Raw genomic sequence first — 24,952 nt, 5'->3', positions numbered from 1 at the left:
TAAGGTATACCTGTCACTTTCTTATCCGCCGAAAAAGATAGGGACGGATGATTGACAACTGTTAATTTTAAAATGAATGAATAACCCGGGCGAATAAAATCATCATCAATAAAGGCATCTCGCTCATTCGCCCATTTGACGTGTTCTGGCGGGTGGGTTATTGGCCAATATAAAATGTTAGAAGGGATTTTTAAATTTCTGTCTAAAATTGACATGTGTTCTTTTAAATTTATGGCTGTCCATTACCCGTCCCTTTATTTTTCAGTGGATAAGAAAATGATAGGTATAACTTAAAATAAAATTAGCAAGTGTGTACTGGAATCAACAGCTATATCTGGATATTGTACACAGAAAAGGAAATGTAATGTAGAACTTTCTACTTTGTAGGTAAGTCTTTCCTTGTTTCTAGTAAATAATATGGATTTTCCCAACGATGCGCCACCTCGGCGCCACATTCATTTTGACTTGAACGTCCCTAATGTATGACTACGTAAAGTTTTGTAGTACTTATTAGTAATTAAGTACCTACTCAAAAGACGTTTACTTACGGTTACGTAAGTAAATAAAGTATTTGCTCAACAAACAAAAATACACTTAATAGATACCTAAATATTGACATTATAGCACAAAAAAATAATAATAATATAGCGAAGATATAGCTCGAAAAATTCGCATAGACAGGATTATTTTTTATTTTTTTAATTCTAATAATAAATAGCAGGATAGGGAAACTGTAACACTGACTTATACCATATTGTGACTCTGTACCTACTTATCCTAGGCGAATATTATAATTATTATAATTTCTGAAGATTAGGTTAGGTAAACACGCTCGTCCTGGCTTGACAAGAGCTACGGGTGAAGTACCGACCTATTCAATTTAATATTGTCTTTCTCTAAATTGATTTAGGTTTTATTAATTCTACCAATCTGCAGTCTCGTGCCTCCGATTGATTTGGTGTACTTTGGTAGCAAATATAAAGACTGTTTATGTATAACCTTAACGTTTTGGTCTAATGTCCTTTGTCTCGAAAATAGGAGTGGGAAAATCAATGATACACAAACATCAGGTCGTGACCTGTCCGATGTCTAAAGTCTAGACGGAGGGGAGAGAAAACACGCTGAGAGTCTGAGTTAGATCCCGGAGGCAGTCTAGACCGAAATATTAGGGAGCATTAACGTTATTACCTACCTACACACCTGCAATGACCGGCATGTTCAATATCCCATCTATTGCAACCGAGGCATTAAGTCCAAAGCAAATAGAGACGGCAAATGAAATGTTTGAGTTTATATGCAAGAGACGCGATTTTCTACGAACTCCTTTACCACTGGTTCTGTGTGCATTGGACTTTATTAAAAAAACATGAACCTCCTATCGAAAATAAAGCTCCTTCCTAAATGAAAATGCTCAGTGTGGCTTTTTTAGACCCCCTGAGATATTAAATACTACTGCAGACAAATCCATGCTTTAACCTGAATTGTTTAAAATGTATAAATTACAAAGCCATAGTCGTGACACAAAAATACAATAAAAATCAAAGTTATAATTATAGTATACTTACTAGATTGTTCCTTTATCTAGATATATTCAGTTAAAACCATTTGATTTTTATAAAAATATCACATTTTTATTGTTTAAACTCTTACTATTCTCTGACTAGACAAAAGCGTTGGACAAAGTCGCTTACGAGCTAAACTTCTATTAACTTAAAAGCCATTGGGTTGAACTATTCCACCGGCGATAATTATTTTTTTATGTTCGATTTGTACATAGATAACAGAATATATAGACATTGTCACTTCGACCACACCTCTGAAAATGAGGTGTCCCACAAGGGACTGATATTGGCCCCATTTAATTAAAAAGCTATTTCGTTTTTCTCCTGGTTTTACTTGCTGGTAAAGTTTAGAAAGATAAAGTACACGCGTGCAGTAATTTTAGTAAATTCCATTACAGGGTAGACAGGAGGATTAAACAACAATTTATGTTAACGTTATGCTCCGTTATCAACCTTATCTTAATACACAGAGCTTTATTTCGTTTAATAGTATGATTTCGATCAATAAAACAATGACATTGCCTATTATTTGTTTCTAGTTATTTTCTTTTCTATTAGTACCTTGGTTATTGAAAAGTTTTATGAAGTAAATGGATATGTTATTAAAAATAGCTATGTTCTGTGCCGCAGCACTCCTCGCGTATTTATTGTGACACTGTTTCAAAGTAACCGAGCAAAATTTGTATCTGCTTCACGTTATCGATTTTATAATAGACCAATTTAAATGGCTAATGGAATGAAGTAGACTTAGGAATCTTTTTAACTATTACCACTATGTGATGGTAGTGATATTTAGACTTTCTAGAAGAGGACCCGAAATTGACTTTCTTGAACTTGGCCATTCATTATTATACTTATTAAACGATACCAAAACTTGTCTAACCTGTCACTGCACAGTTTATTCACTTACCCAATCATCTATATATAATACATAATATATTTACACTTTATACACTTTTATTAATTATATTTTTTTAAATATTTCAATTTCAAATATTAAACAGACAAATATTAAGTAAAACCGCGAAACGCTTCAGCAATCGTCAAATGAATACTGACAAACATTTTCATAGTTATTAATCGATGTTATTCTCTAGGGGTTTCCTGTTCACATACATACATACACACATACAATACATGTATGTTGTACGTCCAATACATTTAACTTGGGGTTGTTATCAGTTGTTATGTCAGTCCACAACGTCCTTTAACGGCGAATAGACTTTATAGAATACTTTTTTTATGGACCAGTGTAGCGAGTGTGAAGCCAAAAGTTAATAAGTGTGTTGTGTCGGTGTACTGTTTAGTGAAATTTAAATTTAAAAATAATAAAATCGAATACTTTATTTACGGTATAAACAAGACAGTTACATTTAAAGTCGTAAGACCGAATTTTCTTTTAAAATCCAAAACCCATTGTTTAACTATTGTGTCTGGAAATCTCGGCGTTAAGAGGTTAAAATTGACTAATCTGAAAAAAGGAAAACAAAAATAATTATAAATAATAGTGAGGTATTCTTAACAATAATTAATCACATTAAATGTGTAATAGATGGCACGAAATGAATTACCAAAATTATTACTAATGCTAATGATCTCATAAAAATTATAATATATTACAGTTGCATGCTGCATTAGCAGTCGTTAATAACCATCAATCCGCACTGAGCCCGCGTGATGGTTTAAGGCCCGATCTCCCTATCCATCCATAGGGAAGGCCCGTGCCCCAGCAGTGGGGACGTTAATGGGCTGATGATGATGATATTACAGTTTTACAGTAGAATCATATATATTCGTATCCTTAATGAAACTTGGTGACAGGTGACAGCTTATAATGTCCTAAACAAACTAGGGATCACAAAGTGATTTCTGTGATATGTTCCACGCAACCGCTGCATCATCCGCACAGTAGGCCGCACACATTAGTAGTCAGAAGATTTACAACCACTTTTGCTACGAAGACCTAAGTTGGATATGACGGTACCAAGTGGTCCTTGTTGGGACCCATTAAAGACACAATCCCTCAGACGGTTTTTACGAAGATATGCTTAATGCCTTCTGTTTCTTCTACACTCTCAGTAAAGAAAGATGATCCGTGCTTCGGAAGGCACGTTAAGCCGTCTTCTTCTTCTGTCGTGTGGGTTGTGAGGTGGAGTACCAACCTCATCAACCCTGGTGTCAGGGTTACTATTGAGCCGCCAAAGGCCCCTGACATGGCTCATGTAACGACTACTTACTTACGTCAGTAAGTAGTAACCGGGACCAACGGCTTAACGTGCCTTCCGAAGCACGGATCATCTTACTTTCGGACAATCAGGTGATCAGCCTGTAATGTCCTAACCAAACTAGGGACCACAAAGTAATTTTTATGATATGTTCCCACCGGGAATCGGGGACCATAGAGGTCGTTATTAAGCCGTTGGTCCCGGTTACTACCTACTGATATAAGTAAGTAGTCGTTACAAGAGCCATGTCAGGGGCCTCTGGCGGCTCAATAATAATCCTGGCACCAGGGTTGTTGGGTACCAACCCCAAACTCATCCTCAACCACCTCACAACCCATACGATCGAAGAAGAAGACTCTCAGTTCAGCAGAGGTAATATTGTTCCGGCCAAGTGGTTAGATGCCATATCCGGCTAATCTACAATAAATTACGTCAAACAAAGTTCAATTCCATGCTTGATTAATGGCTTCTATGTGCTCACAATTCTAAAAAAAGTTATGGTATTTTTTTGACATGATTTATACGCTACTTGATAACCTAGTCAAATAAGATACATTTTACAAAACTGTCCTGTAAAGTCATCAATAAAAGCGGTCAAACGTCGTGCTCATTGTTGCTTAATTAAAAAATAAAATTCGAAAGAAAGTCGAATAGTAAAATGAGGTTGATTTTTGATCATCTTCGACTGGCTTCGATTTCTAAACTGTGCATGATGTTGTTGGCAGTACACTTTTTTTACCTTTTTAAGACCTTATTGGGAACGAAAAACTTATTGTTATAAGTTTTCGTTAAAATACTTAAAAAAATATATAATTTGTAATCAAATCAAATTAATTTATTTGCGAGAACACATTAAATACAAAAAGGTGTTCGGCCTTCATACAGGCGTACAAATATACATAAAAAAATAATAATAAAGAAATGGTACTTTGAAAAGAAAAACCATTGGGTTGGCCCAGTCAAATGCCCTATTGTAACCTAAGATGGCATTAACTACTTGGCCAGTAACAGTGGTATCGATTATTATCTGTAAGTAGACATTCGTGTATGCTTAGAATCGATACTGACTGTGACGTGTGACGTGAGCCAATCATTTCTGACCTTGTGGAGCTTTCTGTAAACTTCTATTACCGTAGTAAGTACAACTTTATTATCGTAGTTTTAATGATCACGTGACTACGCTACACAAATTAGACCATTTGAACGTTTCTATTCAAATTCAAATTCAAAAATATCTTTATTCAGTAGGTAACATAGTTACACTTTGAATCGTCAATTTACATAACGAACGTCTCATCCGCCTAAAACTACTGCAGCTTCTCACAACCTGTATAGCCGGGGAAAAGAAGCTGCAAGAAAAACCTCGGCTACAATCAAAAAGGACTAAACTTTTGTATTCTGTGGTCTAGATTTAATATATCATTCACCGTGGTATATCAATTTGAAGGTTGCTAGCCGAGACTTTATTACGACCATGAACCGGCTTCGCTTTGCACCAGACCACTCCTGCACATTTACATAGATTGGGTATAATACTGGATAACAAGTGCACCGCCTGTGAAAATACTGTTGGTGATATTGAACATATGATTTTCAACTGTCATTTTCCGTTGGAAATGCTCATCCTTGCCAGTAAATTAAGTGAAATACTACCAAATACACCCCGCCGCCTTAAAGATTTATTTAAAAAAAATGTGAAGTGTTTTCAACCCATTTATCTTTACATTAAGAAGACATTTCAAAAAATATAAGTGTATGTTTCTATGTGTATATTTCTATTTGTATGGTGCTGGAACCAGCACCAAAATGAAGACGTGGCATAAAGGTCTTTGTAACCAGGCCAAAAAAATCCAGAAAAAAAACAGCATTATTTATATCAATATTTTTACACTTATATAATACCATACTTTAAATATTATGAATTTATGAGTAAAAGCAACCGATTAGACCTTTTTCTTAGAAATTTTCATCAGTGGTCCTTAGTCTTACTAGGGGGCGGGTAAGGATCTTAATAAGGGCCCTCATGGGGCATTGCAGACTCAAAAAGCACCTACTTAGAATGGAGCTGACCGAGTCCCCTTTATGCAGATTCTGTTTAAAGGAGGATGAGACGCCATTACACCTGCTGTGCAGCTGTGAGGCTCTCATACACAGTAGAAGCCGAGCACTGGGGGCCACATAATGCATCCCCAGGAGGGCATGGAGCTTCCTCCCAAAAAAGACACTCGATCTAATCGAACGGATTGGTCTAGAGGAGGAGTTTTAAATGTAGGGATTTGGCCACAATAGATCTAACCAGGTCGCAGTGGCCATTCGAGCTACATCAGTACGAGCCCTCTGAAACACAAATAAAAATAAAATGAGTGGTAAATAATTATAGTAAATAATACCTACTATAATTTATCTATAAATCTAATACACATAATAAATTGACACCATAAGGTTCATCATATCCATCTAAGGACTTCGTATCAGCAGTGGTTGCAAGTCTTCCGATTACTTGTGGCTTTGCCCACCCCATTAGGGATTACAGGCGTGAGTACATGTATATACACAAGTATGTATGCAGTTAATAATTTGAACTTGACCTAACTACAGTATTTATTTATTTACAGTAGATACTGATGTACGTTATTGTTAGAAAGGAAAATAACAGTATAAAACATTTCTATTCTTATTGTACCCATAATAGATGGTTTAACTTCCCCTTCGCTGATCATGCTATATGTACAGTCATGAGCAATATAATGTATCCACTTTAGGACTCTGTCGCACTAACATATTTGACATTTAGTGAGACTTACAGTTCAATTTGTCAAAAAAGTTAATGTGACATGGTACCAAAGTGTATACATATTAATGCTCGTGACCGTATACCTACATTTGATTCATATTTATTTTTGCAAATAAAATAACGTAAGCTCACGAGTATATATCAATTGGGGTAGTCAGAGGTACATACCCACGCCACGCCACACCGAGCTTTCTGTTAGACCAACGTGATAGGTGGTGAGCCGTATCACCGTATAATTGCATAAATATTATGTTACTTCATCACATACCTACCATACGTCTCTTCACTGCGTTCGTGTGTTCAAATAACTATTTCTTACTGAAAACTAAATTAGGTGAACTCTACGGATTTGAATTCAAAAGACACCATAAATATACGCTATTACACAAAATATACAACAGTAAAGATCAATAGGAAAACAGAAAACACAATAGGCGGCCTCTTTGCTCCGTTACTCCGTTAGTAACCTTATCCAGGTTGCCACTAATGAGTAAACTTATTTAGTATCGATGCAGCAGTTTGATCCCCCCTATCATTATGTAGGTAGGTATAATTTATCTTCTAATGACTCAAAAATAAATTAAAAATCACAGACCTAAATTAAAAGTACAATACTTTAAATCACTAATGAGTATGAGCAATTTGCAGTCCTTGAACCAGATTCCAAGTTCCGTAAAACATCATTAACCTAATGCTCTTAAACAAAGCGTTACAAATATACGTTCATTCGTAAACGGAAAACCAAAGGAAAATGTCCAAAGAAATAGAAGAGGATACCTTCCTAAGGCTAAGGAAAGAAGATGTCGGTCATCTGAACACTTTCTACGCGACGACCACCGTTGCGAAAGCAGCTGATAGATGGAAGAAAAAGTCAGTTTCCATAGTCTCTCCAAAATCCGGCAAGATTACAAGAAGCAAGAAAAAAGACAAAGTTACGAATGGCGATCAAAGCAAAGAAAAAGAAGGGTTCTTCACCAGACTATTCGAAGACTTCAAGAAAGCCAAAGTGTCAGACTTTACATATCAACAGTCGAATGTGCGACGAAACAGCAGCTACAAACCTTTCTGGGCCACGAAAGTTGAAAAACCCAAAGAAACACCCGCAGTCGAAGATTTAGCGACTATAAAAACTATAGACACAGTTGAAAACAGCAAAATTTCAATGAACAAAAATCTAGTTTTTCAAAAACAATCGATAGGATCTCCTAAAGTTACGTTGACCAAAACTACGCCTAAAGTGATAGTGACCAAAGTGCCAGTGATATCAAACAAAAGTCCAGTGAAAAGGATTTCGACTGTGGATTATCATACGGAATATCGACTTAAAACACCACCAAGCTACAATGGAAGTAAAATGGTCATGCCTACAGGAGAACAGTTATTCTGGGTGTGTTTGAATATTTTGAAATAGCAAATCTATCAATTTTTAGGGTTCCGTAGCCTAATGGCAAAAAACGGAACCCTTATAGATTCGTCATGTCTGTCCGTCCGTCCGTCCGTATGTCACAGCCACTTTTCTCCGAAACTATAATAGCTATACTGTTAAAACTTGATAAATATGTGTATTCTGTGAACCGCATTAAGATTTTTACGCAATGATAGAAAAAAAAAACAATAAATATTGGGGGTCCCCATACATAGAACTAAAACTCAAAAAAAAAAAAATTTTTTCGTCAAACCCATACGTGTGGGGTATCTATGGATAGGTCTTCCAAAATGGTATTGAGGTTTCTAATATCATTTTTTCTAAACTGAATAGTTTGCGCGAGAGACACTTCCAAAGTGGTAAAATGTGTGTGCCCCCCCCCCCCCCCCCCTGTAACTTCTAAAATAAGAGGAGGATAAAACTAAAAAAAATATATGTTGTAGATTAGCATGCAAACTACCAACGAAAATTGGTTTGAACCAGATCTAGTAAGTAGTTTTTTTTAATACATCATAAATCGTAAACCGTAATTTACTTTTCATTCAATCAACTCAAGTATAGGAACAAAAAAAAACTTTTATATTATGTTACTTGCTGTTACGGAACCCTTCATGGGCGAGTTCGACTCGCACTTGGCCGTTTTTATGTTAATAAGACAATAATATCACATTTTATCAATCGGTATCTGAAGTCGCTATCACAGTGTATTATTGTAGTTCAAAACGTTAAAGTGCAATATATTCAGGATTAAGTGTTGTCAATAAGTAAACGGCTATCAAAGTTCCATGCAGTCTTTAAAAAAGTTAATTACTGGATGACGAAGTGACAGACCATCCTCTATTGTGATTTAGTTTCAAGGAACTTTAGCCGCATTTAAGAAGCTCTTAACGAAGACTTGGTTTCCATCAAGGTTTAGGTTTCGCCTATGTACTTGGAAGACTCTTTAGATTTAGGAATGAAGATATACTTCAATATTGCGTTACAGTTACAGGATCGTTTTAAAATTAAACCGGACATTAGTGGAATCTTCGCTTCCAACTTTCCAAAACTATTTTCCCGTCTAGGAAAGAATCGTTCACTCTCTTGTTCGTTTAGTTTTTTAAAGTCAGGTTACACCATCAGTCCAATCCGTCTCATCAAGACTGATGGTATAATCTATGAGCCGACGGTCCGGATTGATTATAATTTCTTTCAGTCAGATAATGAGGCTGTTCTTTCTTTGAATGATAAACATCCATCAGTCTGGCTGGCATCGGTCAAGATTGACTGACTGGACTGACAGTGTAATCTAGGCCTTGTAACTTTAGGATCATTTCTGTTTAAAACTAACCTATTCTTCTTTATTTGCCAGCTCGGGGAGACCCGCCCATCAGGTTTCGGGCCAGCGACCTACCAGGACTTCAAGGACATCCGCTCGCGATGCCTCGCCGATGGGGTGTTGTTCGAGGACCCGGAGTTCCCAGCGACGGACCGCAGTCTCTACTACAAGGAGAGGCTGGATCGACCCATCACGTGGCTGAGGCCTTCGGTGAGTGTTCACTACTTGATCGGACAAGCCAAGGTCAGGATCGGAAGGACTTGATGGAATATGTTATTTCCACATGATGCTACTACCCGCTTCGTTCCTGTCTACTTGCTTGTATACTGAGGTCGGCCATTGGTCTTGCAACCCACACGAAAGAAGAAGACTGGCGTTTTACCCGACTGCGGTAAAGCAAAAAGGAGGGTTACTTGTTTGACCGCTACGTATGTACGACTGTTCCCTTCTAACTCCTAAAACACGAATCAGAATTTAACAAATGAGGTGTCACTTGGAGCGTCTTGATTGTCTGTTTGTATGATATGAGGAATGCATCTTTTCTGTCTGATTTAAGTGGGTACCTCGCTCGTTAGTAGATTATGGCCAGACTGCTTTTTGACGTGCCTAATGTTTTTTTATCAATCGAACATCTTTTTTGTCGTTTTCAGGAAATATGCGACAACCCGCAGTTGTTCGTGGACGGGTACACGCGCTTCGACGTCCAGCAGGGTGAGCTGGGAGATTGCTGGCTGCTGGCCGCCGTGGCCAACCTCACGCTCTACAGGAAGTGAGTATTTTCTGTTCTCTTTAGGAAATATGCCACTTTTTCTATTTCTCAGTCTCACCATATCTGGGGTTTAAAATTGCCACAAAGAAGCAATTCATTTAAAAAGCAATATTGTAGTTTGACATCTATTACATACATACATAAACTCACGCCTATTTCCCACCGGGGGTAAGCAGAGACTATAGAATTCCATTTGCTTCGATCCTGACACACTTCTCTTGCTTCCTCCACGTTTATCAATCGCTTCATACACGCACGCCGGTTCAGAGTCACATCACCAGCCCATTAACGTCCCCACTGCTGGGGCACGGGCCTTCCCTATGGATGGATAGGGAGATCGTATTAAACCTTTTCTAAGGACATCTCCAATTTGGTCATCGTAAGTCCTTCTCAGTCTTCCTCTGCCAGCCCTACCATCAACTTTCGCTTTATTATACCGCTTTTGCAATTCTATTATCCTTCATCCGCTCTACGTGTCCAAACCAACCTAACATTCCCTTCTTAGTCACTATATCGTTTTTTACACCACATCTCTGTCTTATCACACTGTTTCTCACTCTATCACTCAACTTCACACCTATCAACTTGACATCTCTTCCGCGCATATTAAAGATAAATAAGTTAAATAGAAAAAAGAAAATGTATTTCGTTAGTTTTAGATCTGAGAGAGAGAGAGAGAGAGAGATCTGTCTTTATTTAGTAATCAGGATTTCATAATTTATCTTGGACCTAGTTGACAGTTGAATGGAAAGCCCTAAGCAGTCAGTGGTTGTTGAGTGGATGTTAAAATGGGGTCAGTGGTTCAGTACCAAGTGTACCAAGGCTGTCATATCAAGCTGATTTAGCCCCGCATACCATCCGCTGCAGATACGCATGCGTGACATGAAACAAAACACAGATTTTGCAGAAATCAGGCTTCGACCTCGAGATAAACACTGAAGGAAGGACGCTACGGAGGCTAAAGATATAGAGCTTGTAGGTATTTCCTGGCTTTTATAGATATGCACTCTGCGCCTCCGTGGTCCAGTGGTTGAGCGTTAGGCTCACGATCCGGAGGTCCCGGGTTCGAATCCCGGTGGGGAAATATCACAAAAAATAATTTGTGATCCCTAGTTTGGTTAGGACATTACAGGCTGATCACCTGATTGTCCGAAAGTAAGATGATACGTGCTTCGGAAGGCACGTTAAGCCGTTGGTCCCGGTTACTACTTACTAATGTAAGTAAGTTGTCGTTGCATGAGTCATGTCATGGGCCTCTGGCGACTCAATAGTAACCCTGACACCAGGGTTGATGGGGTTGGTAATCCATCACACAACCCACACGAGAGAAGATAGATAGGCAAAACATGTATGCCCTAGAATAATAATAATAATAATAATATCTTTATTTTTGTACTATTAAAGCCTTAAATATACGACAATATTTGTTACATTTATAAGTATGTAGTTACAGGCTGTGACATAATTACTATGAGTCAGCTGTTATCCCTAAAAGTTTTAAAACTGAGCTAAGGATACCAGCTACCATCCAAGAGTTGTATGCAGAAAGCCAAAATTGAGGGTGCTGACAATGAATATTGTTATATTTAAAATTCGAATAATATCAAGTTAACAATAAAAAGAAAAAATAATAATTAATAGGTAAGGTAAAATACCACTTGCTATGTGCGTGTGTGTGTGTGCGTGTGTGTGTTTGAGGGTTTGTGTGTTTGACATATGTATACTGTGATATTATAAAGGTGAAAGGTATCACCCTCAATCGGTTTTTACGACATGCTCGGCAAGGTAACATCAACAGCCATTGATTGATGTAAGTATATGATATGACTGATTGTTGATGATTGATTGATGTAATGCTACTATAGTAAGAACAGCTGACTGATTCCTGCAGACACCTCCTAATTTTACTTTAAGCTATACCTGTCATTTACTTATCCGCCGAAAAGGAAAGGGACGGATGATTGACAGCTCTTAATTTTAGGAAGAATGTGTAAATGAATGAATAACCCGGCCAAATCTGGTATGCAAACCGTTTCACGTGTGCTGTCAACTTAATTCTGTCGGGTTATTGGCCGATGTAAAATTTTTAGACGGTTGTTTTAGATATCTGCTTAAAATTTACATGTATTTCATAAATTGTATGCCTGTCGATTACCCGTCCCTTTGTTTTTCAACGGATGAGAAAATGACAGGTATAACTTAAAATTAGACGGCGTCTGCAGGGAAAATATAAACGCTCCTTTAGCTTTATCTATACAACTTACTCAGGTTTATATTATATTATGTGTTTTAAGTAATTTAGCGGTATTATGACCGAGCGTCGCACCCATACAGTGCATTTGTAAATGTGATAACGTGTGACATTGGCCAGTATGCTTCATGCAAACGCAAATATGCAAAAACTTTTCTATACACTCATTATTATGTATGTATGTATACTTGTATACAGGTTGTTAATGACGTCGAAACGAAAACTTTCAGGGATGATTCAGACCACTGAGTAGTTGATATCAAGTGGATTTTTCCGGCATTCAGAATCATAGTCTGAATCATCCCCCTCAGTATTCGTTACGGTGTCACTAACACCCTGGGTGCTTAAGCTGGATATTTGATCCACGCAGGATATTTTATTTTTGTCTGCCATACGCAATAATAATATGTGATGTCTTCTGGTATAAACTCTCGCTGCAATAAAAGTTAATTAATTATTAACACGGTCATTGTATTGGTAATTGTTTCAGATTGTTCTTCCAAGTGGTGCCGGATGACCAGAGCTTCGATGAGGAGTATGCTGGTGTCTTCCACTTCCGGTAAATATTATCAATGAAATCTATTATTGTAAAATTTATTTATTTTTATATAAATAAGTAAAGTAAGTTTTCGTATTAATTAAAAACTATATCAAAACCAGATTGTTCGAAATTTGTTTTTGTGTCAAAATCGTGCGGTTTCAGTCTTACTCAAAGGACCCCGATACCCCGCCGGCGTGGTGGATGATTTCCCTCAATCGGCGCGTACCGCTATCGACCCGCTAGGGTCGTTTAATTCTTAGAGACGACACCCTGAGCTGAGGTTCGCACCCAACTGGGCACCCTCACGCCTGTTGTCTTAAATTTTGTACCAGATGAGAGCCCTCAGCGCTCCCCATTTGTCCGGCCAAGTAGTTAATGCCATTTGCGGCAAATCTACAATATGTCAAAAAAAAAATCTTACTTAGAATTCAAAGCATGACCTCACGTCCGTGCTGCGGGCTTAGCACCGTAAGCACGTGACTCTTTCTCGCCGCGACAGAGATCATCTGTCTCTTTCTGTGCAGTACTGTGAGAGAGTGACGGGTGACGTATTTCAAGGCGAGAAAGAGTCGCGCGCTTACGGTGCTTAGCCCGCTGGTTTTACTTGTGAACTGAGGAAAGTAAGAAAAACGCTCGCTAACGTCATAGTATAAAGGATAATATACAGGGTGTTAGTGACATCGTAACGTGGGGATGATTCAAACCATGATTCTGAGTTTACATCAAGTGGAATTTTCTGTCAAAAAATTCATGAAAATTTCAATGTTTAGTTTTTTTAGTTATTTTTAGTTTCATACTTTTGCAACGGAAAATTCCACTTGATATCAACTTAGAATTATGGCCTAAATCATCCCTCAAAGTTTTCGTTACGATGTCACTAACATCCTGTATACTACATCTTCTTATCGTGTGGGTCGTGAGGTGGAATACCAACCTCATCAACCCTGGTGTCAGGGTTATTACTGAGCCGCCAAAGGCCACTGACATTGCTTATGACTATGTATAGAGCTCCTATATTAACCCTCCCCTGTATTTCGCAGGTTCTGGCAGTATGGACGCTGGGTAGACGTGGTCATCGACGACCGGCTGCCGACATACCGCGGCAAGCTGGTGTTCCTGCACTCGTCGGAGACCAACGAGTTCTGGAGCGCGCTGCTCGAGAAGGCCTATGCCAAGTTAGTATTTCCTGTAGCGGACCCAACTAGTTGGCCACCTAGTTCCGCTCACATGCAACAGATGGCGCCACATTCAATAATGCAGTCTTCAACCAGTCGTGAAACGCGATATCCGCAGTATAGCAGTCCGCCACACAACTAAGCCAGTACTTACGATAAATATCTTAATCTAAGAATACTTACAATTTATGAAATAATTTAAGTAATGAATAATAGTAAATAGAATAGAAAGTATAGATAGTAAGTAGTCTTTATTTGCCAAACATGGTGAAGTTAACAAAATCTTCGGGTTAAAAATGCCACATGAAAACAATTCATCTGGAAAAGCAATATTGTTATTTGACATTTGTTTGAATTGCGCACTTACTACTTTTATATGCGCAAATAGCAAATTGCAATATTAAATTAATTGCTTCAATGTGGTCTTTTTGACCCCCAGTTACATATCAGTAAAAACCATATCTCGCCATAACTATATCGGCATTCAAATGTCATAATCAACAAAGACAGCACTTACACTTACAAAGAGGGATTTGATTTACGTTCCCCAAAAATAACACAGATGGCGATATCGAGATTGAACGTGATTACCTATTTTTTCATTACTCGGATACATATTTATTCCAAAATACAATGTAATAAAAATAATTGTTGCTTGATAATTGGATCACATTATGTATAGAATTATGTTGCTACCTATATTGCTTCTTTTTATTTTGATCAGAATAATAATGGGTAGAAGATGTAATTGTGCCTAGGTGTAATAAAAAGGGTCAGCCTTTATACCCAAAAAACAAAGATAAAAGATGCATATCTCTGTTATCCATGAAATTAGAAAGTTAAACGAAGGAAAACTTTACAGTGCTATTTATATTGTTTTTGTATCGTAGCCTAAGTCCTTCATTAAAACAAGTAGGTACTTAATAATGTTCATATTCGCAGACTGCACGGCTCATACGAAGCCCTGAAGGGCGGGTCCACATGTGAAGCCATGGAGGATTTCACCGGCGGCGTCACGGAGATGTACGACATGACCGAGCTGCCGCCCAACTTCTACAACATCCTCTTGAAGGCCTACGAGAGGAACTCGCTCATGGGCTGCAGTATTGAGGTATACTACCCAATAAAATACATAATCATCATCATCAGCCCATTAACGTCCCCACTGCTGGGGCACGGGCCTTCCCTATGGATGGATAGGAAGATCGGGCCTTAAACCATCACGCGGGCCCAGTGCGGATTGATGGTTATTAACGACTGCTAATGCATCCGGGACCAACGGCTTAACGTGCCTTCCGAAGCACGGAGGAGCTCGAGATGAAAACTTTTTTTTGTCACCCATCCTATGACCGGCCTTTGCGAAAGTTGCTTAACTTCAACAATCGCAGACCGAGCGCGTTTATCGCTGCGCCACCGAGCTCCTCAAAAATACATAATATCACGCCTCTTTCCACGGAATTCCACTGCCTGTCTGACCTTCCAACCCGCGAAGGGAAAACCAGCCCAATAAAGGTCAGGTCACATACCTCCCAAACGCATTTCTCGGGTATGTGGGTTTCCTCACGATGTTTTCCTTCACCGCCGAGCTCGTAATAATCGTTTATATCGAAAATCATAAATTTGGGCCCGTACTGGTGTCGAACCTGCGACCTTACAGTGAGAGTCAGGCGTGCATCCAACTGGGCTACCACTGTCATTAAGTATACAATAATGATTGTCTATCTGCAGCCGGACCCGCACATCCTAGAAGCGGAGACGCCGGTGGGCCTGATCCGTGGGCACGCGTACTCCATCACGCGCGTCAAGTACGTCGACATCGAGACCCCCGGCCGCGCTGGGAAGATACCGCTGCTGCGCATGAGGAACCCTTGGGGCAACGAGGCCGAGTGGAACGGGCCCTGGAGCGACAAGTGAGTCGTGAAAATAAACCCATTTCCCAAAAAAGGCTTTTCAATAATTCGTCGCTAACGTCGCAAAGTGACGTATCTCAAATTTTTGGCGGATCTGATTTGCACCTTATGCTATTGTCAATAAGACACAAATTATTTTAGCAGAAAATTGCAGATACGTCTGTTTCCGTCGTCAGCGACGAATTTTCACTTCCTAATAAGGCCCATTATCTTGAGGACCACTTTCCCAATAAAGCCTTTAAGTCTTCTGCTTCTATAAAGTACGTGGCCGCATAAGGTTTAAAAAAACACTTCCTTATAAGGTTAACAGGGTCTGCACGACAACCGCGCCGCGCGAATTATATCGAGGGCTATCTACGTAGATAGATATCGTACGGCTGCTGGTCGAAACCCTCGATAAAATTCCCGGGACCCGCAAGGGCTGTTCTGTTAGGGACGACTTTCCCAATAAGGCCTGTGGCGGACCCAACTAGTTGGCCAGCTAGTTCCGCCCACATGCAACAGATGGCGCCACCATTCAATAATGCAGTCCTGAAACGCGCTATCGAAGTTTACACAGCGTGTCGCATATATATACAACTTACAACTAGTCACAGTACCAACTCATGCGTAGCGGGGTACTATGCTTTCTTCGGTACCCCGAAAACATACTTTGGCGACAGCACACCCCCCCACCAAAGGTCTTTTCCTTCCGTCTCCGCCTTCAGAAAGTGCGTGGCCACATTGTTTCCTTTTCTAAATAACATTCTAGAAACTACCCTTGTTTGCTAGCTATGTGAAGACAACCAAATAGTTATTTATAAACCTAAACTAACCAAATAATAGACCTAAAATTAACCAAATAATAGTTAGTTGAATGTGTTCCTGTAGTTATTAAATAACTTGTAATGTACCCTCTTTGATTTAAAAGATGTGTTGCTGTTGCAGTTTCTTGTCATTTCTTCTCCTCAGCCATAACACCTTGCGAAATGACGTAAATTCAAAAATGTTACATTGACCTTTAACAAATTTATCCATGATCATCATCATCAGCCCATTACCGTCCCCACTGCTGGGGCACGGGCCTTCCCTGTGGATGGATAGGGAGATCGGGCCTTAAACCATCACGCGGGCCCAGTGCGGATTGATGGTTATTAACGACTACTAATGCAGCCGGGACCAACGGCTTAACGTGCCTTCCGAAGCACGGAGGAGCTCGAGATGAAAACTTTTTTTTTGTGGTCACCCATCCTATGACTGGCCTTTGCGAAAGTTGCTTAACTTCAACAATCGCAGACCGAGCGCGTTTACCGCTGCGCCACCGAGTTCCTCAATACCATGATAATTAAGTTGAATAAATGATTCTGATTTCTGGTTACCCATGTTTGTTTGTTGCTGGCGCGAGTTGGTTAGTCGCGAGGTTCGTGTTACACCCTTCGCACGTTGGAGAGGAATGTTTTAACTCTGGATAAACAAATGACGTGAATATAACATGTCATTATTATTTTCAGGTCTCCCGAATGGCGCTTCATCCCGGAGTCTGAGAAGGAGGAGCTGGGGCTGAACTTTGATGATGACGGCGAGTTCTGGATGTCTTTCAAGGACTTTGTACAGCATTTCTCTAGGTGAATTCAAATTCAAAAATATCTTTATTCAGTAGGTAACATAGTTACACTTTGAATCGTCAATTTTTACATAACGAACGTCTCATCCGCCTAAAACTACTGCAGCTTCTCACAACCTGTACAGCCGGGGAAAAGAAGCTGCAAGAAAAACCTCGGCACAGGGCCCTAGACGTTCTTTAAAAAAGAAATAAACAATATTGTTATATAATTGAGTAATTTAGCTGCCTAATATCAGTTCTCAGACAGTTAATCTCATGCATTCATATCTTCTAAATAATCACTAACTTTATAATGAGAACAACATAAATAATAATAATAATGGCCCCGATTCCTGCAGACACCGCCTAATTTTATTTAAAGTTATATCCGTCATTTTCATATCCGTCGAAAAGGAAAGGGACGGATGATTCACAGCTCTTAATTTTAGGAAGAATGAGTGAATGAATGAATAACCCGGGCGAATCAAAAGGTACGTCGCTGGTATGCAATCCGTTTGACGTGCTGTCTACTTAACTGTGTCGGGTTATTGACGGATGTAAAATTTTTAGACGGTTGGTTTAGATTTGTGCTTAAAATTGACGTGTGTTCCATAAATTTTATGCTTGTCGATTACCCGTCCCTTTCCTTTTCGGCGGATAAGAAAATGACAGATATAACTTAAAATAAAATTAGATGGTATTTACAGGAATTAGCACCATTATATAAACAAACATAAATAATTTTATATACGTCCCACTGCTGGGCACAGGCCTCCCTTCAATCAACCGGAGCAAGGTGGGGAGCGTACTACACCACGCTGCTCCACTGCGGGTTGAATCATAATAATCAATCAAAAAATTGATCAATCTTCACCCGGATTGAAATGAATTGAAAGAAAACGAGGTTTTGTTTAAGAAAATCACATCAGAATCTGGATTTCAATAAGGCGCTTACATGGTTTTACATGGCTTATCCAGCACAGGCCTAAACCAATGATTGTCGAATTTGTTTTCGAATTCATGTTTGGATCATAAATTATTATCACGTGCTCAGCGAAACCCACATTCCCGAGAAATGCAATTCAGAGTTATGTAACCTAACCTGTTTTGGGCTGGTTTTCCCTTTGCGGGTTGGAAGGTCAGACAGGCAGTTGCTTCTGTAAAATACCGGACCTGTCGAATCTTCAGGTTAGGTAAGCGGACCCTGTGAATGACTGTTTCGTTGGCAAACACGAAATTTACTTATTGTTAGAATTTATGAAGTTCATCATCATCAGCCCATTAACGTCCCCACTGCTGGGGCACGGGCCTTCCTTATCCTATGGATGGATAGGGAGATGAGGCCTTAAACCATCACGCGGGCCCAGTGCGGATTGATGGTTATTAACGACTGCTAATGCAGCCGGGACCAACGGCTTATCGTGCCTTCCGAAGCAAGGAAGAGCTTGAGATGAAATCTTTTTTTTTTATGGTTACCCATCCTATGACCGGCCTTTGCGAAAGTTGCTTAACTTGAACAATCGCAGACCGAGCGCATTTACCGCTGCGCCACCGAGCTCCTCATTTATGGAGTTATTATTTATTATTTCAGAGTGGAGATTTGCAACTTGAACCCCGACTCCCTGGACCCGGAGGAGTGTCCCGAGGGCTGCACCAAGAAGTGGGAGATGTCCGTCTTCGAGGGCGAGTGGGTGCGGGGTGAGATACTTGCCATTGATATTTATTCTTCTTCAGGGGGGTTAAATTGGCCACATCGAAGCAATTCATCTAAGAATAATATTGCTATTTGACATTTGTTTCCATTGCGCACTTACTTTTATATGCGCAAATGTCAAATTGCAATATTGCTTTCTTAGATGAATTGCTTCGATGTGGCCATTTTAAATCCCCTTATCGTGTGGATTGTGAGGTGAAAAACCAACCCACACATCAACCACATCATTAGTCATTAATATTTATTTACACAGATGAACATACAGCATTACAGAGTCACTGTCTGGTAGTGTTGCCCGATAATCGAGTGAATATCGATTAATAATCGATTATTTTCTAAACCCCCAAATAATCTAAATATCGATATGCCTATCGATAGTATACAGGGTGTTAGTGACATCGTAACGAATACTGAGGGGGATGGTTCAGACCATGATTCTGAATTAATATCAAATGGAATTTTCCGTCGCAAAATTCATACTTTATTTTGTGTTTTTTTTATTATTGTAATTTCTGTACTTTTATCAAATCAAATCAAATATACTTTATTGCACACAACATACAAAACAAATTCACACAGATGAAGATAGATACAGTACAATCTGGCGGCCTTATTGCTAAGCAGCAATTTCTTCCAGGCAACCAGTGGATAGGAAACATTATTACAATTTGGTGCGGGACAGTGCAACATCTAGTATAAAATAATAAATACTATAAATAAAAAACAAATAAAAGTAGAATAAATAAATAAAAATAAAATAGAAATATATAAATATAAATACATACATACATATACCCATTTATATATATGTGTATGTGTGTTATATCTGTTGTATGTGTGTCAGGCGTAACGGCGGGCGGGTGCCGCAACTTCCTGGAGTCGTTCTGGCGCAACCCGCAGTACACCGTCACGCTCACCGACGTCGACGAGGATGACGACGAGAACAAGTGCACTGTGAGTATATAGCCTTACTAGCTGTTGCCCGCGGCTTCGTCCGCGTGGCGTGTTATAAAAGAGAGATCTTTGTGTGTGGGGGAGTGCATGTCAAATTTCAAGCATCTAATTTATGCTGTTAAGATTTTTTCATACAACATTTTTTTCCCGCTAACTCCCATTTTTCAAAATACAGCCATAACTAAACTTTATATTTTCTAAGGTATGCTTGCATGCTAGATTGAAAAGTCGTATCTTACGCGGTTTATATTTTTTCATACAAATGTTTTTTCCCGCTAACTCTCGTTCCTGTGGGAATTTTGCAATATCCTGTTGCAACTATGCTTCAAGTTTACTATGGTACCTGCATGCCTAATTTCAAGCGTCTAACTTAAGTGCTTTAGATTCTTCATACTAAAGGATTTTCCCGCTAATTCCCGTTCCCGTGGGAATTTCGGGAATTCCTTTCTTAGTGCACCTCTACGGTACCTAAGCTACGTCCCTTCCAAATTTCAAGTGCCTACATTTAGCCGTTTAGGCTGTGCGTTGATATGTCAGTCAGTGAGTCAGTCAGTTTCTCCTTTTATATATTTAGATAATAAAATAATACTACGTATACAATGGCTACTCTTCTCTCCCCACCAGCGGGTGTGCTAGGTTTACCTCACACCCCGCCCTCGGTGTTTCTCGGTCTTGTCTTCAATAGTATGGGTGTCAGACAGTGTCAGTCGTGACACAAACAGATGCGCGTGTACGATAACGTCTAACGCATTTCTCGTTTTCAGATAATAGTAGCTCTCATGCAAAAGAACCGCCGCTCGCAGCGCCACCAGGGCGTGGAGTGCCTCACCATCGGGTTCGCGGTGTACAGGCTGCCTGATTACGGCCACGTGCCCAAACCCCTCGACATCAACTTCTTCAAGTACAACGCCTCGGTTGGACGCTCGCAGGCCTTCATTAACCTCAGAGAAGTCAGCGCTAGGTGTGTATCAACAGTATTACTCTCACCCGGCACGTTTATGATAATAAGGCCACCTGGATAATAAGGCCACATACTGTAGACGACGGGTCGACATGGCAATTCTCTAGTGACGTGACGTTTTCAATATCGATATATTTTTATTATGTATGTAACAAAATGTGAATAAAATAATACCACGTTTTCATTTAAGTTAATATTTATTGCTCCAGTTTTCTGCCGTGACTGACAAATTGCATTCGTTGTTATCTCTTTAAGCTTTGTCAAACACAAATCGCTCTTTATGTTGTGTTCCCTGACGAAGCGTTTAACGGCGGCCCAGGCTAATTCAATAGGATTTAAATCGCACATATATGGAGGTAATCTAATAATATCATGACCATGTCCTTTAATTATATGGTCAATTTTATAATTGATATCAACGAGTTTATGTTGTTCTATAATTTTAAATTAATCTGGCTTTCTCATTGATCTATCGCACGATATATTATTGTCTTCCAGCCAATTTATCATAGTAATAAATTATGTGAGCGAGATTATAATCGATAAACGCGGTCGATACGGACTCGTGCGACACTAAGACTAAGACGCCGCGGGGACTGTGCGGGTGTGCGGGGCGACCCCGCCTCCGCGGCTCACCTCATGCCGCGATTGCCATGTCGACCTGTCGTCAACTATAGTTAATATAGCCAATAGGTAAACGTGCCTCGCCAGTTAATATAGCCGATTGGTTAAATACAGGCGTGCTATACAGGTTGTTAGAAGCTGCAGTAGTTTTAGGCGGATGAGACGTTCGTTATGTATAAATTGACGATTCAAAGTGTAACTATGTTACCTACTGAATAAAGATATTTTTGAATTTGAAATTTGAATAACCTGCTAAGGCCGAGACTTCCAGACACAATAGTTAAACAATGGGATTTTGATTTTAAAAGAACATTCGGTCTTACGACTATGAGGTACTTACATATCTAATTAAAACGGCCAGCCCATTCATGTATTACGTTACATATTGGCCCCGATTCCTGCAGACACCGCCTAATTTTATTTTAAGTTATATCCGTCATTATCATATCCGTCGAAAAGGAAAGGGACGGATGATTCACAGCTCTTAATTTTAGGAAGAATGAGTAAATGAATGAATAACCCGGGCGAATCAAAAAGGTATGTCGCTGGTATGCAATCCGTTTGACGTCCAAGTGACGTCAAACGGATTTGACGCGGAAGTGAATCCGTCACTTAGCTTACAGTTGCAATATGTCTAAAAAACTTGATTCCTATCAGAAAAGGCTCGAGTACTTTAAAATATCTTCCCTCGAGAGCCGTCGGAAAATGTTGGACTTGGTCTTTCTGCAAAAAATTATTACTGGATCTGTAAAGTGCCCAAATTTGCTGAGCAAGGTTAATTTTAGCGTACCGAAAAGAAATGTTAGGTCTTGTACTGCAAAAAAGTTGTTCTCGCTTCCTAGATGTCGCACAAATCTTAAACAACACTATTCGTTGGTTCGGTTGTTTACTACTTACGAATTGTATGCAGATAAAATAGATATCTTCTTCACATCTGTTCCTCGAATCAAAAAGACTGTTTTATATCTAAAACAGATACCTTTTTTCTATGTATTAACTGCAAACTCATGTATCAGTGTACTTGCCGTTGGTTGACCAAATAAATAAATAAATAAATAACGTGCTGTCTACTTACCTGTGTCGGGTTATTGACGGATGTAAAATTTTTAGACGGTTGTTTTAGATTTGTCCTTAAAATTGACGTGTGTTCTATAAATTTTATGCTTGTCGATTACCCGTCCTTTTCCTTTTCGGCGGATAAGAAAATGACAGATATAACTTAAAATAAAATTAGATGGTGTTTACAGGAATTAGCACCATTATCTGTTACATAGTATATATTAATAGGTGAGTGCCTCTGTGTTTATAATGCAAAAACAATTTGGATGGTCTAAAACAAAGCTTGGTTGCAGATTCAAGTTCGAACCGGGTCGTTACGTCATCGTGCCGTCGACATTCGACCCTGATGAGGAAGGAGAGTTCCTCCTTCGAGTCTTCTCAGAGAAGACCAACAACATGGCGTACGTATCTTTTATTTTTTTAAACGTAACACGACAAATATCGCGGGTGAACGAGGTCTAGGTAGATAAAAATGTGCCATAATGAAAGACTGCTAAGATTTTGTTTTAGGTTTATTGTGAAGGATTAGGTTTAGGATAGTCTCCTGTAAAGGTGATGTTTTGACTATGTAAATAAGTTTATAAATTAATAATAAAATAAATGTCGCACGTCTATTAGTCGAAGCCCGCAATATTTATAATGTAACTTATTTTAAAGGTTAAAACAGTACATTAAATCGCTGTTTTTTTTTACAGTGAGAACGACGAAGAGATCGGCATGGGTGATGTTGATGATAGGGTAAGTTTAAGTATTGTTCATAACTAGCGACCTTCCCTGGCTTCGTACAGGTAGTCAGAGCATATACCTATAATATTTACTTTGTCGTAGTGTTTTCTGACCATTTAAGCCTTCCCTGGACTACGACAAACAAATCGGCTAAATCGGCCCAGCTGTTCTCGAGCTTTATCGAGACAAACGAACAACAATTGTTTGTTTTTTTTATATTTAGTTGGGCACAGGCCTCCCCTTAATTAACCGGACATGGAGTTTACTCCGACACTGATCTATTATAAACTGCCTATATACGTCCCACTGCTGGGCACAGGCCTCCCCTCAATCAACCGGAGGGGGTATGGAGCATACTCCACTGCGGGTTTGTGGAGAGACTGCTTTATTGCGTGTTGACAATTAATAATAGTAAATAATGACATAATGATTACCACATGTCATGTCGATTGTGATTATTTATGATACTACACAATCATTTTATGTACCATTAATAGTAAAATAATAATAATGTTCATATTGTTAATTTATCATTGCGTAGGTGAAAGAAGTGGTACCACCGAACCCGGAACCAGCTGACCCGGTGCGCGACTTCTTCAACCGCCTGGCGGGCGCCGACGGCGAGGTAGATTGGCAGGAGTTGAAGGAGATCCTCGACTACGCTATGAGGGAGGGTACGTATCCTTTTCTTGTATGATCTCTTGTTACCAAATCATCTCCTTTTGGTGCCATCTATTCTTGGAAGTTGGCTATTTTGCGGGGACTTGAAGCCGAAATGTCCTGGATTTTATGGCCTTGGATATTCCCTATTTACTATACTTTATCACACCAAGGAATTCAATTTATATCACTGGATGGCCAAGGCCTTTTTAGGCCCGGTCGTTTAATAAGGCCAGCCATTTAATATGACCCGTTAGTTAATATGCCCCGATGATAATTACGGTTCAGTCGCTTAATATGTCTATGCGGTTAATAGGACCCATAGGTTCTGGTACAGTCGCTGAGAGAAAGAGCCACTCGTATATTTAAAACATTACAAGGCTTAGATATTCGCCTTAAAAAAGCTAATCGTGAATTAAGTGTACAAAATTTTATAAGTACTTAAAAAACTGTTAAATAAAAATAAAATAAAAATCTTGAAAGTCACTGTTACTTTCTGTTTTTAAAAAGATCGTTAAGAATCACGAAACTGGTTTTGTTTTATAGCCAAATAATCAGTCGATAGTGTTTTGCTTAGCTAGCTATTAAAGCGTCAGTTTTTTTTTTAATTATTGCTAATAATTATTACAAAATATTGTGTTAATGATATAAAGCCAAATAACGATGCTTATATTCTATAATTAATTTAAAAAGTTACAAAC

The 24,952-nt window shown here is 39.1% G+C and overlaps 1 protein-coding gene across 9 annotated transcripts in view; it reads left to right on the top strand.

Moving 5' to 3' along the window:
- The window catches only part of LOC126378044 (calpain-B-like), a 59,350-nt gene that overhangs the window by 21,154 nt on the left and 13,244 nt on the right, over positions 1 to 24,952 (top strand). For 6 of the 9 annotated variants that reach the window (XM_050026136.1, XM_050026138.1, XM_050026139.1 and 3 more), the window contains 13 exons: positions 9,359 to 9,535; positions 9,976 to 10,094; positions 12,836 to 12,904; positions 13,927 to 14,061; positions 15,004 to 15,172; positions 15,790 to 15,971; positions 17,462 to 17,575; positions 19,145 to 19,251; positions 20,112 to 20,221; positions 20,986 to 21,182; positions 23,159 to 23,266; positions 23,561 to 23,603; positions 24,133 to 24,265. In XM_050026136.1, the coding sequence (XP_049882093.1) occupies positions 9,359 to 9,535; positions 9,976 to 10,094; positions 12,836 to 12,904; positions 13,927 to 14,061; positions 15,004 to 15,172; positions 15,790 to 15,971; positions 17,462 to 17,575; positions 19,145 to 19,251; positions 20,112 to 20,221; positions 20,986 to 21,182; positions 23,159 to 23,266; positions 23,561 to 23,603; positions 24,133 to 24,265 (1,663 nt within the window). Of the gene's footprint in view, positions 1 to 7,240; positions 7,969 to 9,358; positions 9,536 to 9,975; positions 10,095 to 12,835; positions 12,905 to 13,926; positions 14,062 to 15,003; positions 15,173 to 15,789; positions 15,972 to 17,461; positions 17,576 to 19,144; positions 19,252 to 20,111; positions 20,222 to 20,985; positions 21,183 to 23,158; positions 23,267 to 23,560; positions 23,604 to 24,132; positions 24,266 to 24,952 lie in introns of those variants that run through there. The other 3 variants (XM_050026135.1, XM_050026134.1, XM_050026133.1) reach the window with 2 other exon arrangements.

Source organism: Pectinophora gossypiella, chromosome 25, assembly GCF_024362695.1.
Source record: "Pectinophora gossypiella chromosome 25, ilPecGoss1.1, whole genome shotgun sequence".
NCBI classification, from domain to species: domain Eukaryota; kingdom Metazoa; phylum Arthropoda; class Insecta; order Lepidoptera; family Gelechiidae; genus Pectinophora; species Pectinophora gossypiella.
The sequence above is the reverse complement of the archived record's forward strand: the minus strand, read 5'-3'. Positions and strand labels throughout refer to the sequence as shown.